Genomic DNA, 18,537 nt, shown 5'->3' with positions numbered 1-18,537 from the left:
ATTGTCTCTGAATAAAAATAGGCCTTGAGGAAGGAGAACAAAGGAAAAAAGTGTCTGCTTTTTTTCTTTGTTCTCTCTGCAAAACATATCCGTATCTTTTCTTGTCCAGTGCGTCAATTGTCAATTGTCGAATTTATCAATGCATATCAGGATAGTGCCGATTAAGGACTGAATGAGATGTGTTCAATAATTTGATGGTGTACTGTGCTTATTTGTTTTACGCGTCTTGAATACCATTTATCCTGGGTGCCATAGACTATCACTCCTCACACTTAATTTTTCTCAGTTTCCCGCACGCCATGTAGTCAATCAACAATTATGACTCCACTCACTCTTATCAATCGAACGATTGAGGAATCCAACTTCAATTAAAGAAGGAAGGCCCAATGCGCCTGTACCCCATTTGTACCCTATTTGTACACGATTGTTCTACTGGGGAGAAAGAAGACCACAAGCCACTGTTCACATCTTGGTCCTCAAAATCGTATCTCGGAGCTGCAAACGGAAATCTTCCTCTTTTGATCAAAAATGGTATTGAACCGGACAGTCACACAGGATTGGAAGAGGGCCAAGGGGAACACATCCATGGAGGAGTGGCAACCGACCTAAAGTAATGGCAACCATCGATCAGGATATCATGCTATTCAGCTTATATGGACGGATGTGTATCGTTCATAGCAGGATCATTAGTCAATCGCATCGGACGGACAGAGGGCTCAGGCAGAGATTCGATGCATGTTGGAAGCGGGGGAGCATGATGGCAGGACGGATGCATGGTGTGAACTCGGATTGGACCGAACTTCAACAATGCAATGGGGATTTGACTCGCTGTGTTTATCGATACATTGGCGAGGGGCTAGGAATCGAACAACCGTTTTGAGCGCGATATATGGACACAGGAGGGATCAATCAGAAATGAACCATGTGGTCGTTATGACGCTGCGGTCACTGACAACTCCCATCTTTTCCTTCGGGCACACTCCACCAATAGGCTGATTCCACTGCTACCATCAGAACCCGCAAGTTCTTGACCAACCGCCTTTTGGCCAGAAAGCAAATGGTAAACGCGCCACCACACGATGACCAACGATCCAACCTGCAACCGCAGCTACACCAACAATAACCGCGATCAGGACAACGCCACTTAATACAATTGCATTTGTCTACCTCGAATTGATAGGTCGTGGATATCATCCACCCCGCCCGCGCCAACATCTCCAAGGACGAGCTCCGCGAGAAGCTCGCGAAGATGTACAAGGTTGACAAGGAGGTTGTCTTCGTCTTTGGTTTCCGTACCCAGTTCGGTGGTGGAAAGTCGACTGGCTTTGCTTTGATCTACGATAACTTGGAGTCTGCCAAGAAGTTCGAGCCCAAGTACCGCCTTGTTCGTGTATGTATCTTACCAACTAAACAAGCAAGCAACGAGCCGAGCCGTCCTTTTGTTAGGGCGGCTTCGCGCGTAAAAAAACCATACAGGATCGGACAAAGGACGATTATAGGAAAGGCAAAGGAAGGAGAACGGTACTGGATATGCAGGAGCAATTACGGTACCAGCATGGACACTGGAAATGCCGGCAAAGCATTGGAAACTATGCTCCAAGGACTTTTACAGTTATGGGAACTCAGCGATGAGCGAAGCGCGGAAAGGCACATGAGAATGAACAGGACCTAACTCATCGGAATGGCGCTTATGTTCAGACAATCCTTCTTTACGCCAGAACTACAAACACAGTGTCTGCTGCTTCTGGAGTTACGGTGCATCAGGGGAACACTTTTCACAGTGTCACCATTTCACTGTCTCTATGCACTACCCTTTCGACTGAACACACGTCCTCTTCCTCTCTTTAAACATCTCATTAATTTAGCACGGCCTCATGGAGATCAAGAAGGCCTCCCGCAAGCAGCGCAAGGAACGCAAGAACCGCAGCAAGAAGCTCCGTGGCACCAAGAAGGCCAAGGCTGCTGTTGCCAAGAAGTAAACGAAGGTACGTTGTCAACCTCTTTGAACACAGGATATAATGTCATCTTTGTTTCATTTACTCTGCAGACAATTGAAAGAACAAACCTCTAACGAGATTCCTCCTCTTTCCTTGATTATTCGGTCGACCAAACTATATAGTATTGTTAGATCGCTTATTTTACTCGCCTTGCAAATACATTGATTTTCTGACAATATTTGAAAGTACTAGTTTATTTGTCAACTGATCGGAAAATAATCCTCGCGAACATTGTGATGCAGATCTGTCCGCCAATGGCTACATGGTCTTGGTCCTGGCTATTGCCTTCGGACTTAAAGCTGCCGATGATACTGCGTGCAAGTCTGACACCAGAGTGCTCCAAATGGAGCTGTGCGCACAGCGGCAATGGACCTGAATTTCACCTCTAAAAATAGCGTAGATGCTCGAGTAGAAAGTACGAAACGAAGACCGGCTTCTGCACACCCGTGCACCTGTTCATCTGCCTAACTGGGTGGAGATGGCTCTCCGTCAAGGCTGATGACGAGCTAACAAAGTCTATCTGCGAACTGTAGTCGATGGGCAGAGGCGGAGGTGCTGTCTCGGTTGTGCCCATCAGGTTCGCATTTGGTGCGAGTTCCGTCCGCGGACCTTGTCCTTAAGAGAACAGGACTAAGCGGGCGTTGAAGCAGTGCAGCGCACCTGGGGACAGAAAGAAAAAAAGAGGGATGTGGTATGCATGGGTTACGTTTCCGGCCGCGACAGAAAAGGCGCTGGAGCAGGACGTTACTTTACTACAACAGATGTCTGCATGACTGATGGAGTGAGCATGTTGCGGGCCTACTGCACAGCTGCATGACTAAGGATGGTGCTGCTGTGCGCATAGCTCCATTTGGAGCACTCTGGTGTCAGACTTGCACGCAGTATCATCGGCAGCTTTAAGTCCGAAGGCAATAGCCAGGACCAAGACCATGTAGCCATTGGCGGACAGATCTGCATCACAATGTTCGCGAGGATTATTTTCCGACCAGTCGACAAATAAATATTTTTTTTCTTTACTATTGTACATTTGTAGTTGGTCAAAAATCGAGCTATCGGCAATAAGAATAAGAAAAAAAAAAAGCAGAGATGAAGGTTCTACAGGTTCAAAAATCCATTCATGACATCGTCCTCGTCTTCCTCATTGACCGCACAGTCCATCTCCAACCCTTCTAGCCCCTGCTGCTCCTGCTGCTGGCCTTCTTGTTGATGCTGTTGATGCTGGCCATCTCCGTATCCACCGCCGTTGTCATTACCACCGCTGTTATTCCCAGACTCGCCTGATCCGTACAAATCATGGCTCATCGTCATATCCATCTCGATCATATCCAAATTCAACATGTCCTCGCCCTCATCTCCAGCATTCATTGTCGAACTGTTCTCAAGCTCTGATAACCCAACATTTCCGCCAGTGACAGGTGTGTTCGCAGCACTGTCGTTCGTGTTACTTCCGCCCATGGCGCTGCTGAGATTGTTATGCCCGAGGGTGGGCGTGCTCTGTAAACTACTCTGGTTATTGGCACTGCTGTTAGTGGCGAAGGACATGCCAGTGGGTGTGGCCCCCGATCCCGATTGTGGAGATTGGAGTTGCTGCGGTGTTGGTTGCGACTGCTGCTGCTGTTGAGAAAAGTCGACAGATCCGGATCTTGATCCGGGAAGTGAATGCATCCCAAGACGAGCTGCAAGTGCGGGCGAGCCTTGTTGGCTACCACTGCTTCCCATCATGTTATTGTTTCCGGAACTTAGGTCCATAGATCCTGAACGACTGGGTCCTTGACTCTGTTGCTGCTGTAATTGCTGCTGTTGAGGGGTCATCATAGAAGTAGGACTGAACATAGCGGGGCTTCCGCGTCCAGGACTCATCATTGGGCTGTTCTGTCGACTTGGGGGACGCTGATTCATCTGCTGTTGTTGTTGTTGCTGCAGCATATGCTGTTGCTGTTGCATCATCGCCTGTTGTTGCTGTGCTTGTTGCTGCCACTGCTGCTGTTGCTGGTGTTGCATCATGTGCAACTGCAACTGACTCATCTGATGCTGCTGATGCGGTCCAAGCTGTATCTGCACCCCACCCTGCGCACCGCCCAACATATGCTTCCCCGTCATAGGTATCTGCATCGGTGCAGACATCCCAATCGGCACATGCATCGGCATCTGCATAGGCATCGACATTGGTATCGACTGAGCCATAGGGTTCATACCCATGCCCATAGGCATGCCCACCGGTTGCGCCATATTCATACCCAAAGGCATCCCCATTCCCATCCCCATCGCCATCGGCATTCCCATCAGCATAGTTTGCTGCTGTGGCATCTGTCCCATCTGTCCTGGTGTTGTGCCCATAGGTAACCCTGCGGTGGACATCATCGTGGGTGCGGATGGTCGTGGTTGCCCCATTGTAGGACTGGGAGTGTGCGCATGGAATGGCTGTGCGAATGCTAGGCTAACGGTCGGGGATCCAAGTTGTGCCGCAGAAGAAGCGGCCATGGGTGCCGGCGACGCGACCCGTTGTGCACCTGTGGTATCAGGTTGTTGAGACGACATTGGGATAGCAGCATGCGATACGCTCGGCGAAGACGTTACCGATCCTGTTCCTGTGCGCTGTGGCAGCATCTGATGCGACACCAGCGGCGAGCTATGCCTGCTCCCGTTATTACTCTGCTGAAGGTTGTGCATCTGCTGCTGAAGGAGAGACTGCTGTTGTGCTGGAGATCCGGCGACAATGCCAAGGGGCGAAGCAGGTGTCTGTGCTTGGGACTGAGTCAGCGCAGGACTGTTGACGGCACTCCCTCCTCCTTGTTTAAGATGCGCAAATCCACCGAGCGTTGGTGAAGACTGAGCCGAGACCGATCCTGTTTGAATCCTGACCGCTCCCACGACTCCGTTGGGTAATGAAGCTGTCACAGGAGTTGGTGCCGATGATACTGATGCCTTGGATACTGGAGAATCGGTTCCCTGAATAGCCGGCACGGATGTTCCTGAGGCTGAGGAGATGTCGGTACTTGTACCCACGACTGGGCTCTGTGTCGTGAGAGTCGAAGCAACCGTTGGTGACTGGAGTGGCGCCGATGCTGGGGTGGATTGTGGCTGTGTGGGGGGGAATGATAGCATTGATGAGGCTGCCAAGGGTATAGAAGTCGACACAGGAGAAGGCGCCGTGAGGGAGTTCAACGTGCCAGCCTGCATCTGCGCGCCTTGCTGCGTATTCTGCTGATCCAGTTGCTGCTGTGGATTCGTATTTGTAGGGGCTCGTTGCAATAGCGGTGTACCCGCCTGACTTCCAGTGTTCGGCGCAACATGAGGTGCTGGTGACATGAGTGTGCTGCCAATTGGTGCGGTTGTGCTGACAGCAGTTGTTACTGCAGGGACTGATGGTCCCACCGAGCTCTGGACGGTAGAAGTCGTGGTAGGTGCAGATGCAGTCGCAATGCTTGCTCCGATACTACTAGTAGGCGAAGGAGCTGAGGTCGCCTCTGATTTCGCTGTAGGAGTTACTGGAGTCGCCGGAGTTGCCGGAGTTGCTGGGGTTGCTGCCTTTGTTGACTCTGCCGCCTTTTCTTTGATCGCCTTCTGTGCCGCTGCGAACGCGACCGCTACTTTGGGAAGAGCCACCATTGCCCTTGCTGCAGAAGGGAAACGCGCTGGCGGGAGTGGCGACAGATCAGGTTTTGGTGGAGGCTCGTTGGATAGCTACAACCATTGATACTCGATGGTCAAAATCACGCGTCGATGCACTCCTCTGCGGTTCCCAGCGGGATTTTCAAGCGCACTTACTGGTATAGTTTTACTGATTTCTGACCATGTCGCGAGATATGACAACAAACTCTGAAGTCGGACCTGGTACCTGAAAGTTCGCCAGTATAAATGCGCATGACATCAGATTCGTGAACTCACGTTCCTGCGCAATTTCATACTTTGCTGCCATCAGCTTATTACTTACTTTTGAAAATCAGGATCCGAAGTCAGGTTGCTGTTTTGGTAGTCAATGCATACGCAGATCAGCTCTTTGTTCAGTTCAAGCAGCTTCAGACATGAAATAAAAAAACAAAATAGAAACTGTTAGATGAGGCCTTATCCTAAATGTCCCACAAGAGATCATCATCAATTAACCGTAAAAGGCTGTTCGTGTGCATTTACAGCCTGAAAGACCTCCTTATCAATGTCCATCTCGAACGTCTTTTTCGATATTGAGGGTGTAGGCATCCCATTGGGCATCATTGGCGGTCGTGGGCGCACGGTACCCCCTGGTAAACCCGGCATGGTTGATATTGTTGGCATGGTTGGCATGGTCGACATGGTCGGCATCCCCTGTATCGCTGACCCACCCTGGACTCCCACTCCCGCCATCGCTGGCATCGCTGGAATTCCCGACATCCCCGGCATTCCTGGCGTCGCCGGTATTCCTGGCATCGCCGATATTCCTGGCATCCCTGGCATCCCTGACATCCCTGACATCCCTGACATCCCCGGCACCCCTGGCATCCCTGCCATGACAGGTGCGCCCGGTACTCCTGTGACTCCGGGCACTGCTGGAAATCCATTGGGACGCGGCTTACCCGCGTGCGTCAGATGAAGATGCTGTTGCTGTTGCTGCTGCATCTGCGCCAACATTCGCTGCTGCTGCTGTTGCTGCTGCTGAAGGACCAGGTTGTTCTGCATCTGTTGTGGGCCCGAGATCGGTCCCTGCTGCATCTGGAGCGGCATCGGTACTGGCACCGGTACTGGTACTGGCGGTTGTTGTAACTGGGGCTGCTGCTGCATGATCCCTGGTGGTCGGGCCATCATTTGGTGATGTAATTGCTGTTGCTGAAGCTGCTGTTGTTGGAGGAGCTGTTGTTGCTGCTGCAATTGCATCTGCTGGAGCTGGAACTGCTGCTGCTGGAACTGCTGTTGCTGCTGCTGTGGAGACTGATTTTTCATCGCAGCCGCGCGTTGCTGCTGCTGCAGTAGCTGTTGTTGCTGCTGTTGTTGGAACTGTTTCTGCTGCATCTGCTGGAGCAGCATCTGTTGTTGCTGCTGGTACTGTTGCTGCTGTTGTTGTTGTTGCTGCTGTTGTTGTTGTTGCTGCTGTTGCTGCTGTTGGAGCAACTGTTGCTGTTGCAGCGGCGTCATAGCCGGGAAATGGTGTGGGGGCTGCTGCTGCATGATAGTATTTTTAAAGTTGGTCCTGCCTGAGCCAGATGAGGTTGTGCTGTGCGGACAGTTATGCAGTTAGCGAGCGGAGGAGAGACGGATCCGACGGATGCAGACAAGGCTGCGACGGTATCCGTGATGGCGAGCGGAGATGGCGAACCTGTCGGGCTGGTCGAGGATGCAAGCCCGGTCGGTGATGATGTGCGTCGGATCCAGCGCGGCTCCCTGGTGGATTTGCTTTCCTGCGGTTTTCTGTCGAGATGCTCAGAGTCGCGATGGGCGTGATTGCGGGGATGCAAGAGATCACTCCCTGTTTGGTCATTTTGCATTTACAGGGGTAGTGCCAATTTCTAATCCTGTAAAATGAAACATTCCAAGAAAGTGTGCAAATTGTTCTTGAAAGACCAGGAACAAGTACTCTGAGTACGATTATAACCGCGAGACGCTTCAACGTTGCTCTGAAGCACTGAATCATTTTATGAGTGTCTTAGGCAACCGAGACACGATGATGAAAAAAACTATGGTAGCTGAACGTAGAGTTTATATTGCTAGAGGTCTCGAGGGCTGTCCTGCATGCTGCAACTCCTCAGGAATTGACGCGTCTTAGCCAATTGAGCACATCACACATCCTTTCAGTCAGCACTTGCAGCATCAAGACGTCCATCGAGAGTGGAAAAAAGAGAAAAGGTCGCCGCGGGAGCAACGGCAGACAATCAGACAGCTCACTCTACTACAGCAATGAACACTGAAAAGGAATATCGACATTGATTTTAGAACACACGTTTCTTAAAAAAAGACAGCATGATATTTTATTGTTTGCCCAAACACGCATGCAATGTTCGCAGATGGTATCGTAGACGCCTTTTCAACATATTTCGTAGGATGGTGCCATTGTGCTCTTGATCACTTTTGCGCACGTTGCATAAAAAAACACAATACAGTCGTCCTTCGACTGAACAAACGCAGCTACGTTTTGCCGTGGACTCTATAGACTTCTATCTCTATGCCGCTCTCAAAAAAAACCCCCGGTCCTGGGAACATCTTTTTGCGCCCCGTTCTCAATTAAAGAAAACTGAAAGCGATAACGAAAGTAGGAGATTCGACTCAATAAACAATTGAATGAGGGACACAGGAAGTGGTGCAGAAATCACCTCGCTGTGGCCAGAAATCGCGTCATCTTGTGCCATTTTGCTGCTGTATCGCAGTTAAATTAAAAGACTACAGTAGGAAGAATGAACCTACTCGTGGCCGTCGTGTGCAGATACCCGGACAGGGACAGCACGATGGACTATGTACCAGTGTGCAGCACTATTGCCCCTCTCTTCCTCATACCTTAAGGACGCTTGACCGATAAAGACATCTGCAGTAGTTGGGCACTCGTGGCTTCATTCAGGTGTTCAACACTGTTTGGACATTCACCCCACCGCAATGAATAAGGATTTCAATTCAATCACTGTGTCCCTTATTGAGATGAGCCAAGGATTTGGAAGGATGGCACCATCGGTCACAGACGCGAAATCGTGCACGCTCGTTGGCTAGAATCTTTTTTTGTGTACAACTCCTCTGGGCTAGTAACTTGGAAAACCTTTTTTTTATTTAGAAAAGGTCGGAGGCATGGAGACAACGGCATAGTATGGGTATGGGTCAACTTTGCTGTGAAGACCATTCATCTCTCGCTGCTTTCGCACGCACATGCCGATCGTCTGAGCTCATCCATCGTCGTCCTTTCAAGGCGACATTGTGGAGTGAGTCGATTCAATTGCCGTTTATCGTTTTATTCTATTCTTAAGAAAATGGCGTTCAGTCTATGAAGCCAAGCAATGGGAGTCGATGCTTTCCCTTTCTCAACTGAGGTTTATTATGGTTCATTATATGTTTATGCAAGTCGATGCAGCGAAAAGCGAGAGGAAATATACAGGTGTTATTACAATGTTAGAGTGAAGAGGAAGATGGAGGAATTGGACTCAAAGGATCGTTTGGTGTTCGAGTATTAGTCCTCACGGTAGTCCTCATCGTCATCGTTCGTCCGCACAGCTCTACGGCGGCTATGAGCTTTCCTCTCGCTCGAGCGTTTCTCAATCCCGGCCAGGACAGCATCGTTCTCCTCAATCCCCTCTTCATCATCATCCTCAACAGCCTTCTCTACAGCATCAACAACATCATCATCATCGTCATCTACCTCACTGTCGCTGACAGCCAGGTCTTGAGCAGACACCTTGGCGGCATGACCAGCACCACTGCCACGGCGTTTCTTCTCGCGACCGACTTCACGTAGTCGCTTCAGGACCTTCTCCGCCACAAGACGTCCCTTCAGCTTTTCGACCATGTTCTTGAGTGAGGCGTTCTCAGCCCTGCACTCCTCGAGCTGTCGTGTGATGACATTGTTCTGATCTTGCAGCACTGTGATCTGGGAGCGCATCTCGCCCGATTGGTAGTGCTTCTTTGCCCGGTACTTGGCCGAAGCAGCCTTATTGCGTTCTCTCCGGTCGTTGGCAGAGAGAGGTGCTGCTGACGATAGAACGCTGGAGGTCGGGCTGGATGAAGGTGGTGGAGACGCAGACATAGGCGACGCAGTCCGGTAGCGGTGTCGTTCGTCTCGGTTGGCGTTGGGCATGGGATATGGAGCCGTAGAGTCGACAGGGCTTTGAGGCGAGAGAGGTACACGTCCTGTTAATGGGGGCAGAGTAGAAGGCGAGTATGGGTGTGCACGATGGGATGATGTCGAGTAGGTGTGAGACGGACGAGGGTAGGGGAGAGTGGGCTTTTGGGCGAGTTCTGTGGAACCTGATCTGTGAGGATATGAGTACGGTGGCGATGGTGCCTGGTAGGGATCATGGTGATATGAAGACAGGTGTTGTTGTTGCTGGTGGGGGTGAGAGTGGTGGTGTGTAGTTGTGGAGATGTAGAGAGGATGCGAGGATTCAGTCGGAGGAGACACTGGCCCAGAGGAGTTGCTCGAGATGGAATCGTGGCTCATGGTAGGCGAGATATCGGGATGATGAGGGTAGGAGTGAGGATAGGACAACTGCTGACGATGCTGGGGCATTGGCAAGTGCGGAGGGTAGGACACGTTTGCCGAGGTCAAGGACATGGTTGCAGTGTGGGGGATGGAGGTAGAGGTACGAAGAACACGAGTGAGCAGAGCAAAGTAAAGAAAGAAAGAAAGAAAGAAAAGGTGTGCGAGATATGGAGGAGAAGTGGTCCTTGGTATTTATACCTGTCCTGTGTGTATAGATTTCACAGCTCTGCTATGCGGACTTGTAGTTTTTGGTTGTCGAGTGCGGGGTGGAACACATCTCATGGGACAAATAGACAGCTGCCTTGTTACTCGCGTTCTCGCGTCATTCTACCACAACTATGCACACACCACCACCACCACCGCCCTACCTACTTCAGCTACGCCAGGAACTCACGAATATATACACACATAGATACTAGATACGCTTATCATTTCTTTCATTATAAACACCTGCAATCGAGCAACAGCGTTTTCTTTCTTTTCAATTCAATTTTAATTCAGCTCAACCCAATCAACTTCGAATGCCAGTGCTCGTTAGAATAACCTGGCAATTGAATAATAGAGCTTGCAAGGTTGGTCGACAGCAAAAGGTATGTTGTGCTATCCATGGAGCGGTGGTATCATCGGCCAGTGCAAGGCCATTGGCTGGGAACACCCCTTCAGACAAACGGGAGCACGCTTTCGCTTTACTTTTGCTTGTGCTCCTTTTGTTTCGCCACTCCTGAGTGGACCAAAGATCCCTTCTCCTCCTCTTCTTCGTGTTCCTCATGTGTGTGCTCATCTACACCGCGGGGTGCATTGAGTGACAGGGTGCAAGTTGTAGCAATCCTCCTAGGTCGATGACGCGAGAATCGGCCAGAATAAGTTCAATTTCTTGCAGGGAGTACAAGCATAAAAAAAATAACGCGCGAATCATTGACCTCTTTTATTCAATTGTGCTCAGACACTCTGCAAGCGATAGGCCAACTGTTGTTGCCATTGCTGCTGCTGAGGACCCTAGTTGGCATGCATTCTAATTATCAGGCCCATTCGAACACTGGTGAAGAGCACTATTGAGTCCAATTCAATACATACTACTGCTTGAACAGACGCATTTGTTTTTGGATCGCCCCCCTTGCAGTTGAGTGTTCGAATTGCGTGCGATGGCAACATCGTCGACATAAAATTGTCAATATACCGTCTCTTTTTTAGTCTTGAACCTGCCTGCCCTCGGCGGTAGGTTTTTTTTTGTCGCTGGAAAATCATCTTGCCGCTCAACCTTCAGGGCTTTGCAGGATTCTAAGCAGTCAGAAGAATAGCAGAGGAGTAAGTGGGGGATGCTGACAAAACACTGTTTATTCGGATACACTTTTCTACATGTCTCTATTGGTCAATATGATAGACGCGCCATTGAAATCGCACATCATGTCAAGTACGCCCTGGACTCTCAACAGTGCGTCTACTATTTTGCGGTTTGCGAAAGCTATAGGGGTATCGCTTGTATACTCCAGAGCCTCTTACAATTCACATCTCTGCTGCGCTCCAGCCGTAGCGCGTGGATGGCGACAGCGAGAAGTGCTTAGGCGTCCTGTTGTCGCCATCGTTGCAAACAAACACGCTGCGCTTTCCAGTTGGCTACGCCAACTCTCACTTGCTCGATAATTAGTCTATCCTACTTTCCAGGCAACCACGCAGTGAACATGCATTGGAAGCAAACATGAAGAGTTTCGTTGTCTGGCCACCATCAGTAAGAACAAATATACTGGTTATCATTGACCATGCTACTTCTCACTTCCATGATAATCGACCCCAAATAAACACGCTCGCTTGTCAGTTGAGCGTATTGTCTCTTATTCCACCCTACCTTTTGGTCAAAAGCTAGTTAATATGTATTGTTATTAGACATGGAGATATTCCATTCTTTTGTAGTCTTCAATTGTGAACGAACAAGCCGGCCATCTCTTCCTCGAAAATTGCCGCAGCTTCTAGGTTAAGACGCGATGAATTCGCAATGTGATCAGACATGAAGGCACTCCGTTCAAATATCGCCACTCATAGAAAACTTTCAAGACAGGGACGTGGTGAAAATGCACTGGGGACCAGACATGAATATATTTCGTTCTTTTGCCTCCATTGATTATAAGCTAATAGATAACGCTTGTTTGCTATGGCTCACATTAAGTAATGGCGCCGTCGATACGCATCTGGAAGTAGTCGTAGATGAGGCTGAGCATTCTATCCGCGAGAAAACGAGCTTCAACAGTCGTGTTCATGGTCGTGTTTGCTTGCTATTATCTTTCATACCAAAGCACTACGCCTATGAAGGATCCTTCATCCCTGCTCGAGGGTCTTACGAAGTACTATGCCAGGTTCGAACTCGCTCTTTACACGCCCGACACGGATGACACATTTTCCTTCGCTTGATGCCGGGTCTGCAAACTGGCGCTTTGCAACACGTGGCCAATGCGGCAAATACGTACACAACTTGAACTATGTTATACATACGTGAGGCTAATTTTTTCTATAACCAGTCTGCTGGTTGGTCGCCCCACTTTGATGCATCACATCTCACTTCCCATCAAAATTCAGCACATCCTCACCCTCCTTCCCATTACCCTGCTCATCATCAACCTCAACTCTGCTTTCTCCCCAAACTGGCTAAACCACCCCCTCCCGCCTCGTCTTCTTCGCTCTCTTCAAACTGAAATATATAAAAGAATCATGCTACTTGAAATCTCCTGTGCGTCCGACTTTCTGTGCCGGTTCCTCACTGCGTCGTCGTCGTGCACCCCCCAGATAATCGACGACTTCAAGAAGGAGACCGTTGCACTGATGCAAGAGAAGTACACCGACCATTGGGACCCACAGCGACCACACTACGGCAATGGATACAGGGCCATCACCTCCTTCGGCGGCAAAGTGGACCCTCTCTTGTGCAAGGTAACAACAACCCCTCTCCTTTTAACGGTGGTACCACCTACCTAAAACTACTCCCCCATCACCCATTGTTTTCTGCAGTCTGCAGACTACTGCTAGACCACCTCAACACCTTTCATGACCTCCGATTGAGAGCACTTTGAGTATGCAGTTGTCTTTTTCTGCTCAATTGCATAATCCTCAACTCGTCTTCACTCTACAGCTCCCCTTCCCTCGATGGCTGTGTCTCTTTGTCTCCAATTGGAATACGCCCAACAAAAAAAAACAGATAAAGCAAGGAAAAGGAACCATGTCCAAAATGGCAACTTGCTTAGCTGTGATTCACAGTTGCTGACACCATCTGCTTTGCTTACCTACCCCTTCCTAGGCTGCACAAAAGAGCTCGTTACCGATGGAAACCCTGCAGGGTCTGATTCCTAGGGATTTGGTCCTTTGGGTCGAGCCCTTCACAGTCTCGTTTCGTGTCGGCGATCACGGCTCGATCAACACTATCTACGATGGCTCCCGTGGCAAGGTCTCGATGAAGGCGGATAACTCGCCGTTCCAACTGAAGGTCATGGGGCGTCCTTCCTATGCTGCTCGCATCTCCCCTCCCCCCTCGCCTCCCAACTTCCCAGCCAGGGTCTCGCACGCGATCCCAATTACGAGCCCATTGACGAAGGGACAGGTGATCACGCCTAGCGCCACACCTTCTCCACCCGCGTCCAAGCTGTCGATCAGCGTTGCTTAGTTTTCTGGTCTTCAGGAACAAAGCGCTCTTGGATACCGCTCTGACCTGGTTGCTCTCAACAGCGACTGACAGCTCTCTCTTCAGCCTTTTTTTATTCTCGTTCACTTGGCGCCAGCTTTCTCTTTCTTTCTTTTTTATTTTCTCTCTCATTCTTCTCGTAATCATCGGACGAGGGTTACATGCGACACTTCTATCAAAACCAACCAACAACAAAAACAACGGCTGAAGATTACAGCTTCAACTACAATATCAAAAAACAAACAAAAAAAACATCAAGGTCCCACACAACTACAACAAAGAAAAAAAATTAGGACAACAAAAAAAGAAAAATTAGAAAAAAAAAGGACCACGCCCTATCTTCGACCGTCAAACAACATCGGGGTACCATTTGCAGCAAAAGGATAGCTACTACAGGATGGGCTTTTTTGTATTGTTTAATGACGGACACCATATTCCCGGTGAAACGAAAAAGACCTTGCAGCACCATTGAGGGGGTATTTTTCTTTCACCACTTTCGTTCAGTCTAATGAATCCTTCAACTTTGTACTTTTTTTTTTTTTTTTCTCTTCTTGTATTGTGTGATATAGGTTTTTTTTTTTGTGTCCTTTGGGTTTTGCTTTGTTTTGTTCAGTCGTGTTTTACTAGAAAACTCCCATGTAGCACTTGTTCGTTTTATTTTTCTTTTACCGATGTATGTTTTTTGTATCATTTGTATTCTAAGCATTCATGTTTTTTATTTTTGTATTGCCATCGATCATTAATTCAAATAAAGGGCGTCTTTCTCTTTTTTTTCTGATGTCGTTGTCTTTGACTTGCCTGTTGCTGTTGCTATTGCTTGTTGTGCTTTTGATGCAGGGCTGAGATGGTACATGTAGTCGCGTATTATTTAGTCTTGGCAGCCTAATAATATGTGTATTTTTAGCAATTGACCCCTGCGACAGGTAAGATATACCGTAGTTTAAAGTCTAAGCCTAGGGGTGATAGTGTGCTGTCTCTCTCTTCTCTTTCCTTCTTCAGACCCTTCCTGCCGACTTGACGCAATCATCACTCTTTCTTTCTTTCCCTCTCCTCTTCATCCACGTTTCGAATCCCATCTTTCATCCCTCTTCTTTCTACTCCCTAGAAAGAACCCCTGTGTTTACAGTACACTTCTCCCCAGACGCACACCAAAAACCCTTTTTTTTTTGTCAGCAATGTCATATCATCACAGGCAGGAGTGGCTAGACGACGACAACAACAACAACACCAACAACAACACCAACAACAACACCAACAACAATATCAACGCCTACAGCTCGCCAGGAGGTTCATCTGTCTCACCCTTTCGTGATGACCGTCAGGACCCAGGAGTAACTCCGGCCTCGCCAGCCCACTCCTATTCAACCACCAGTGTCAACAACGCCAACTTTCGCTCTCCTTCTCAATCTTCCCCCCAACCTCAATTCCAACAACACCAACGATACGACCAAGACGACGAAGACCAGTACCCCGTCGGGCGTCCTCTGAGCTACTTCCCCACACACCATCAACCACTGAATCAACAGGAATACAACGACATCGAACATAACCATCTCAGGAACAGTACCAGTCAATACCATCAAATGGCACCACTCGAAAACGCACAATCCTCCCTGAGCAGTCGGTCGCCCGCTTGGAGTGGTGGAGGTTATTCGGGGTACCAACAGGCACCTTCACAGTCGGATATCCCATTGGTCGGGATCGATATTATTTCCTCAAACCTTGAGCAGGCAAGACAGGGGAATCAGTTTTCAGATACGAGGACGGCTGAGAACATGGCGAGCCCGGTAATGGGGCGCAGTGGCACGCATGGTGGGGATGAGCAGGCGTCGGTGTATACCTCGGGTGCGGGAGTAGGAGGAGCGGATAATTCGTACCAAAATCAACATCAACAACAACAGCAGTATGATGGCAAGCATGGAGGATATAGCAATGATCGGGCGATGGATAGTGGCGGCAGTCGTGGAAGTCAGTACAGCCAAGGAGGGCTACCGCCGCCACCACTACCGCCGCACGATGACCAGGAACTCAACGGGGAGCCAATTCCGAAGGCGTTGTTGGATCCGAAGGTGCAACGACAGCTGAACAAGCGTAAGGTGTGGAGGCCTTGGTTCGTGTGGTTTGTATCGGCGGTGCAGATTGCAGTGCTGGTGTTTGAGTTTGTGAAGGGATATCAGCGGACGGGAAGTATCATTGAGACCCATCCGTTTAACCCAATGATCGGTCCCGGAACAGGGGTAAGTGTTTCAATTGCATGTGTTTTTTTTATCGTCTTCGATATCTGCACGAAGGGGCGGTTTATTAACACTTTTCCCTTTCATTTTTTTTTGCTTATTGGATGATAGACGTTTATTGTGACGGGAGCTCGATTTGTGCCATGCATGCGGAGCACATACCTGGACACGATGCAGATTGAGTGTCCGGACAACACGACGTCGGTGTGCACGATCTCGGATATTTGTGGATTCACGCCGATTGCGTCGACGGGCAAGCCGCCGAACCAGTGGTTCCGGTTCATTACGCCGATCTTTCTGCATGGAGGCGTTGTGCATCTGTTGTTCAATTTGATGTTCCAGATGCGGACGGGAGCCGACCTGGAGAGGGATATGGGATGGTGGAGGATTGGGATCATTTATATGACCTCGGGAATTGTGGGCTTCATCTTTGGAGGAAACTTTGCACCACTCTTGTCACGTAAGTGCACTTCAAAGGCTTTTTTGTTTCTTTTTGTTTTGTGGGCTGTAGGGTCTCAAATTGCAGGATTCATTCATTAACGTTTTCTCCTTACTTTCTGTTTATCCATGTTGAAATATATAGCATCGATGGGCGCATCTGGAGCGATCTTTGGATTGATCGGCTGTCTTGTACTGGATCTCATTCAGAACTGGAGGTTGGTCGTGCGGCCATGCTGGGAACTGTCCAAGGTAGGCTTTATTTGATGAAGCGGACACACTATCAGAGTGCTGCATATTTGATTGACAAGGTAGCAAAAAAAAAAAAAGGATATCTGCTAATCTATACGAAACTATCCATATTTTTTTTTCTTTTCTTTTGACACAGCTTTCGCTCATGATCCTGGTATCATTCGGGTTCGGGTTGCTCCCGTTCTTGGACAATTTTGCGCATATTGGAGGGTTCTTTTCCGGAATCTTGACAGGACTTGTGTTCATGCCTGTGGTCTACTTCTCAAAGCGGGACAAGTACATTAAGCTGGGACTTCGGTTCATTGCGCTGCCGGTGATTGTTTTGATCATTGTCCTGGGATTGACGAACTTTTACAAGGGTGTGAATAACTGCAGCTGGTGCAAGTATTTGAGCTGTTTGCCGATCAATGGGTGGTGCGATGCGTTTGATCCGCCTCAGGGATCAACCTAAACTGGCGGAACGTAGGCGAGGAATAGAAGAAAGACGAAGTAAAAAAAAAAAAAAAAAAAAAAAAAAGGCGAAGAGTGAATGGGCGGTGGAAGCAAGAGAGGATGGGCGCGACATATATCGGCATTTTTTACTGGAGGCATTCACACACATTCATACATGTTTGTTGAATAAAGAGAATGTTCATTCCTGGGCGTCTGTCTACTCATACGGAGCAACGTTTTTCTGTGCATGCTGCTTGATACTCAATGCAGAAAAAGAGAAAAAAAAGTTGTTTTATAGGTGTTGGCGCCTTTTATTAAACGACAGCTTCTTCATGCTCCACATCTTTACAAACGAGTCCCTGAAAGCATTAGGACGGTTGGGCCATCTTGATGTTCCTCTTTGAAGACCTTCCTAATTTCCCAACATCAACCGCCACCACACATTGGTCAACTTGGGAGCAAGTTGGTCCCGTCTCAGTATAATCTGGATCTGGCGGCCGGGACCATGAGCCGCATGCAAGGAAGGCTCTATTTTGCTACTTGGAGATGGCCAGGCTCCTGAAAAGGCCAAAAGCCAAAAGCCAAAATGTTAACATCAATAGCCATGGTGGTGCTCTTTGTGAACGTTGTCGACGCATCTCGAGATGAGACAAACGGATCTTGCCTTTGCCTCTTGACGACCAATGTATGTAGGGGAGTACATTTATCTTGCGGCACAAAGAGAATGACAGGTAGACTGGGTGGACTGGTCTCGATGGGAGGGAATTAACGGATGGCCAGGAAGAGGAATTTCTTGGATTCTATTAGAAACGCGCGGGTAGTTGAGTTCTTAGATTGGACGACGAACGACGCTGCCTTCCCGGTGTTCTCAGCCTGTGCGATGGCAGGTGATCGTTTTGCAAATCGAGTTCAAAAAAGTTCGTGTCGGATGGCCCGAGCCACTTCCGCATTGAGTTCCTTTGCTACGCCCTGGTAGACTATCAACACTTTCGCAGCCAGTGTATAGCTTCTGCATGGCATGAGGTGTTATTGTGAAAGTCGTAGATACGCTACGATGCCATGAGTTCCTGTGAACAAGAAAAAAAAAAAGAAAAAAAGGCTGGTCCGGTTTGTATCCTCCATCAATCCTCGTGTGCTTCTCCTTGCCCCTGTTCCTGGTTCTGGTTATCTCGGAACTAGTCTTTCTATTGCTGACTCCGAAAATGAACAGCTTGTAGCCATTATTGCTTCGACAGGTTAAAAGAACCCTCCTCTCTCTCTCTCTCTCTCTCCAGAAGAACAAATGTAGTCAGCCCCGAGTAGACGCCGCGTTTTTTTCTTTTTTTTTTGTGTGGTGACACAAAAAAGAAGGTCAAATCATTGTTGTGGTGTCTG

The 18,537-nt window shown here is 48.8% G+C and overlaps 5 protein-coding genes across 5 annotated transcripts; 3 read left to right on the top strand and 2 right to left on the bottom strand.

The window, feature by feature from the left end:
• Window positions 1-509: 509 nt before the first annotated feature.
• On the top strand, window positions 510-1,982 carry BC939DRAFT_457117 (ribosomal protein L23/L15e core domain-containing protein; the record flags this gene model as incomplete). The annotated part of the gene is made up of 5 exons (XM_051556437.1): window positions 510-529; window positions 584-588; window positions 992-1,060; window positions 1,181-1,390; window positions 1,866-1,982. Exons 2-5 carry the CDS (start codon window positions 586-588, stop codon window positions 1,977-1,979), a joined length of 396 nt encoding a protein of 131 aa, XP_051410438.1. The 5' UTR covers window positions 510-529; window positions 584-585.
• A 1,050-nt stretch (window positions 1,983-3,032) lies between these two features.
• BC939DRAFT_457115 (uncharacterized protein) lies at window positions 3,033-6,499 on the bottom strand. Its single transcript, XM_051556436.1, has 4 exons — window positions 6,129-6,499; window positions 5,932-6,014; window positions 5,766-5,835; window positions 3,033-5,681 (listed from the first exon to the last, which is right to left on the bottom strand). The coding sequence occupies exons 1-4, from the start codon at window positions 6,480-6,482 to the stop codon at window positions 3,093-3,095; spliced, it is 3,096 nt and encodes a 1,031-aa protein (XP_051410437.1). The 5' UTR covers window positions 6,483-6,499; the 3' UTR covers window positions 3,033-3,092.
• Window positions 6,500-8,962: 2,463 nt separating this feature from the next.
• BC939DRAFT_457111 (uncharacterized protein) lies at window positions 8,963-10,292 on the bottom strand. The gene has a single exon (XM_051556435.1). It carries the CDS (start codon window positions 10,213-10,215, stop codon window positions 9,115-9,117), a length of 1,101 nt encoding a protein of 366 aa, XP_051410436.1. The 5' UTR covers window positions 10,216-10,292; the 3' UTR covers window positions 8,963-9,114.
• A 2,551-nt stretch (window positions 10,293-12,843) lies between these two features.
• Window positions 12,844-13,669, top strand: BC939DRAFT_386531 (uncharacterized protein; the record flags this gene model as incomplete). Its single annotated transcript, XM_051551821.1, has 2 exons — window positions 12,844-13,062; window positions 13,427-13,669. Coding segments are annotated over 2 exons (462 nt in total), but the record flags the coding sequence as incomplete, so codon positions are not given.
• A 2,081-nt stretch (window positions 13,670-15,750) lies between these two features.
• Window positions 15,751-17,182, top strand: BC939DRAFT_399124 (rhomboid family-domain-containing protein; the record flags this gene model as incomplete). Its single annotated transcript, XM_051552458.1, has 4 exons — window positions 15,751-16,044; window positions 16,153-16,501; window positions 16,625-16,731; window positions 16,868-17,182. The coding sequence occupies 4 exons, from the start codon at window positions 15,751-15,753 to the stop codon at window positions 17,180-17,182; spliced, it is 1,065 nt and encodes a 354-aa protein (XP_051410434.1).
• Window positions 17,183-18,537: the final 1,355 nt, after the last annotated feature.

This window comes from Gamsiella multidivaricata, assembly GCF_025024155.1.
Source record: "Gamsiella multidivaricata strain RSA 2152 chromosome Unknown BC939scaffold_49, whole genome shotgun sequence".
Lineage (NCBI taxonomy): Eukaryota > Fungi > Mortierellomycota > Mortierellomycetes > Mortierellales > Mortierellaceae > Gamsiella > Gamsiella multidivaricata.
Note: the sequence above shows the minus strand (reverse complement) of the source record. Positions and strands in the feature narration are given on the sequence as shown.

Coding starts and splice junctions, on each gene's coding strand:
- BC939DRAFT_457115 (XM_051556436.1), bottom strand. CDS start 6,482: ATGGCAGGGATGCCAGGGGTGCCGGGGATGTCAGGGATGTCAGGGATG. Junction 6,015..6,128: donor ATAAGGAGGTCTTTCAGGCT/GTAAATGCACAC, acceptor TCATGTCTGAAG/CTGCTTGAACTGAACAAAGA. Junction 5,682..5,765: donor AAATCAGTAAAACTATACCA/GTAAGTGCGCTT, acceptor CAATGGTTGTAG/CTATCCAACGAGCCTCCACC.
- BC939DRAFT_457111 (XM_051556435.1), bottom strand. CDS start 10,215: ATGTCCTTGACCTCGGCAAACGTGTCCTACCCTCCGCACTTGCCAATG.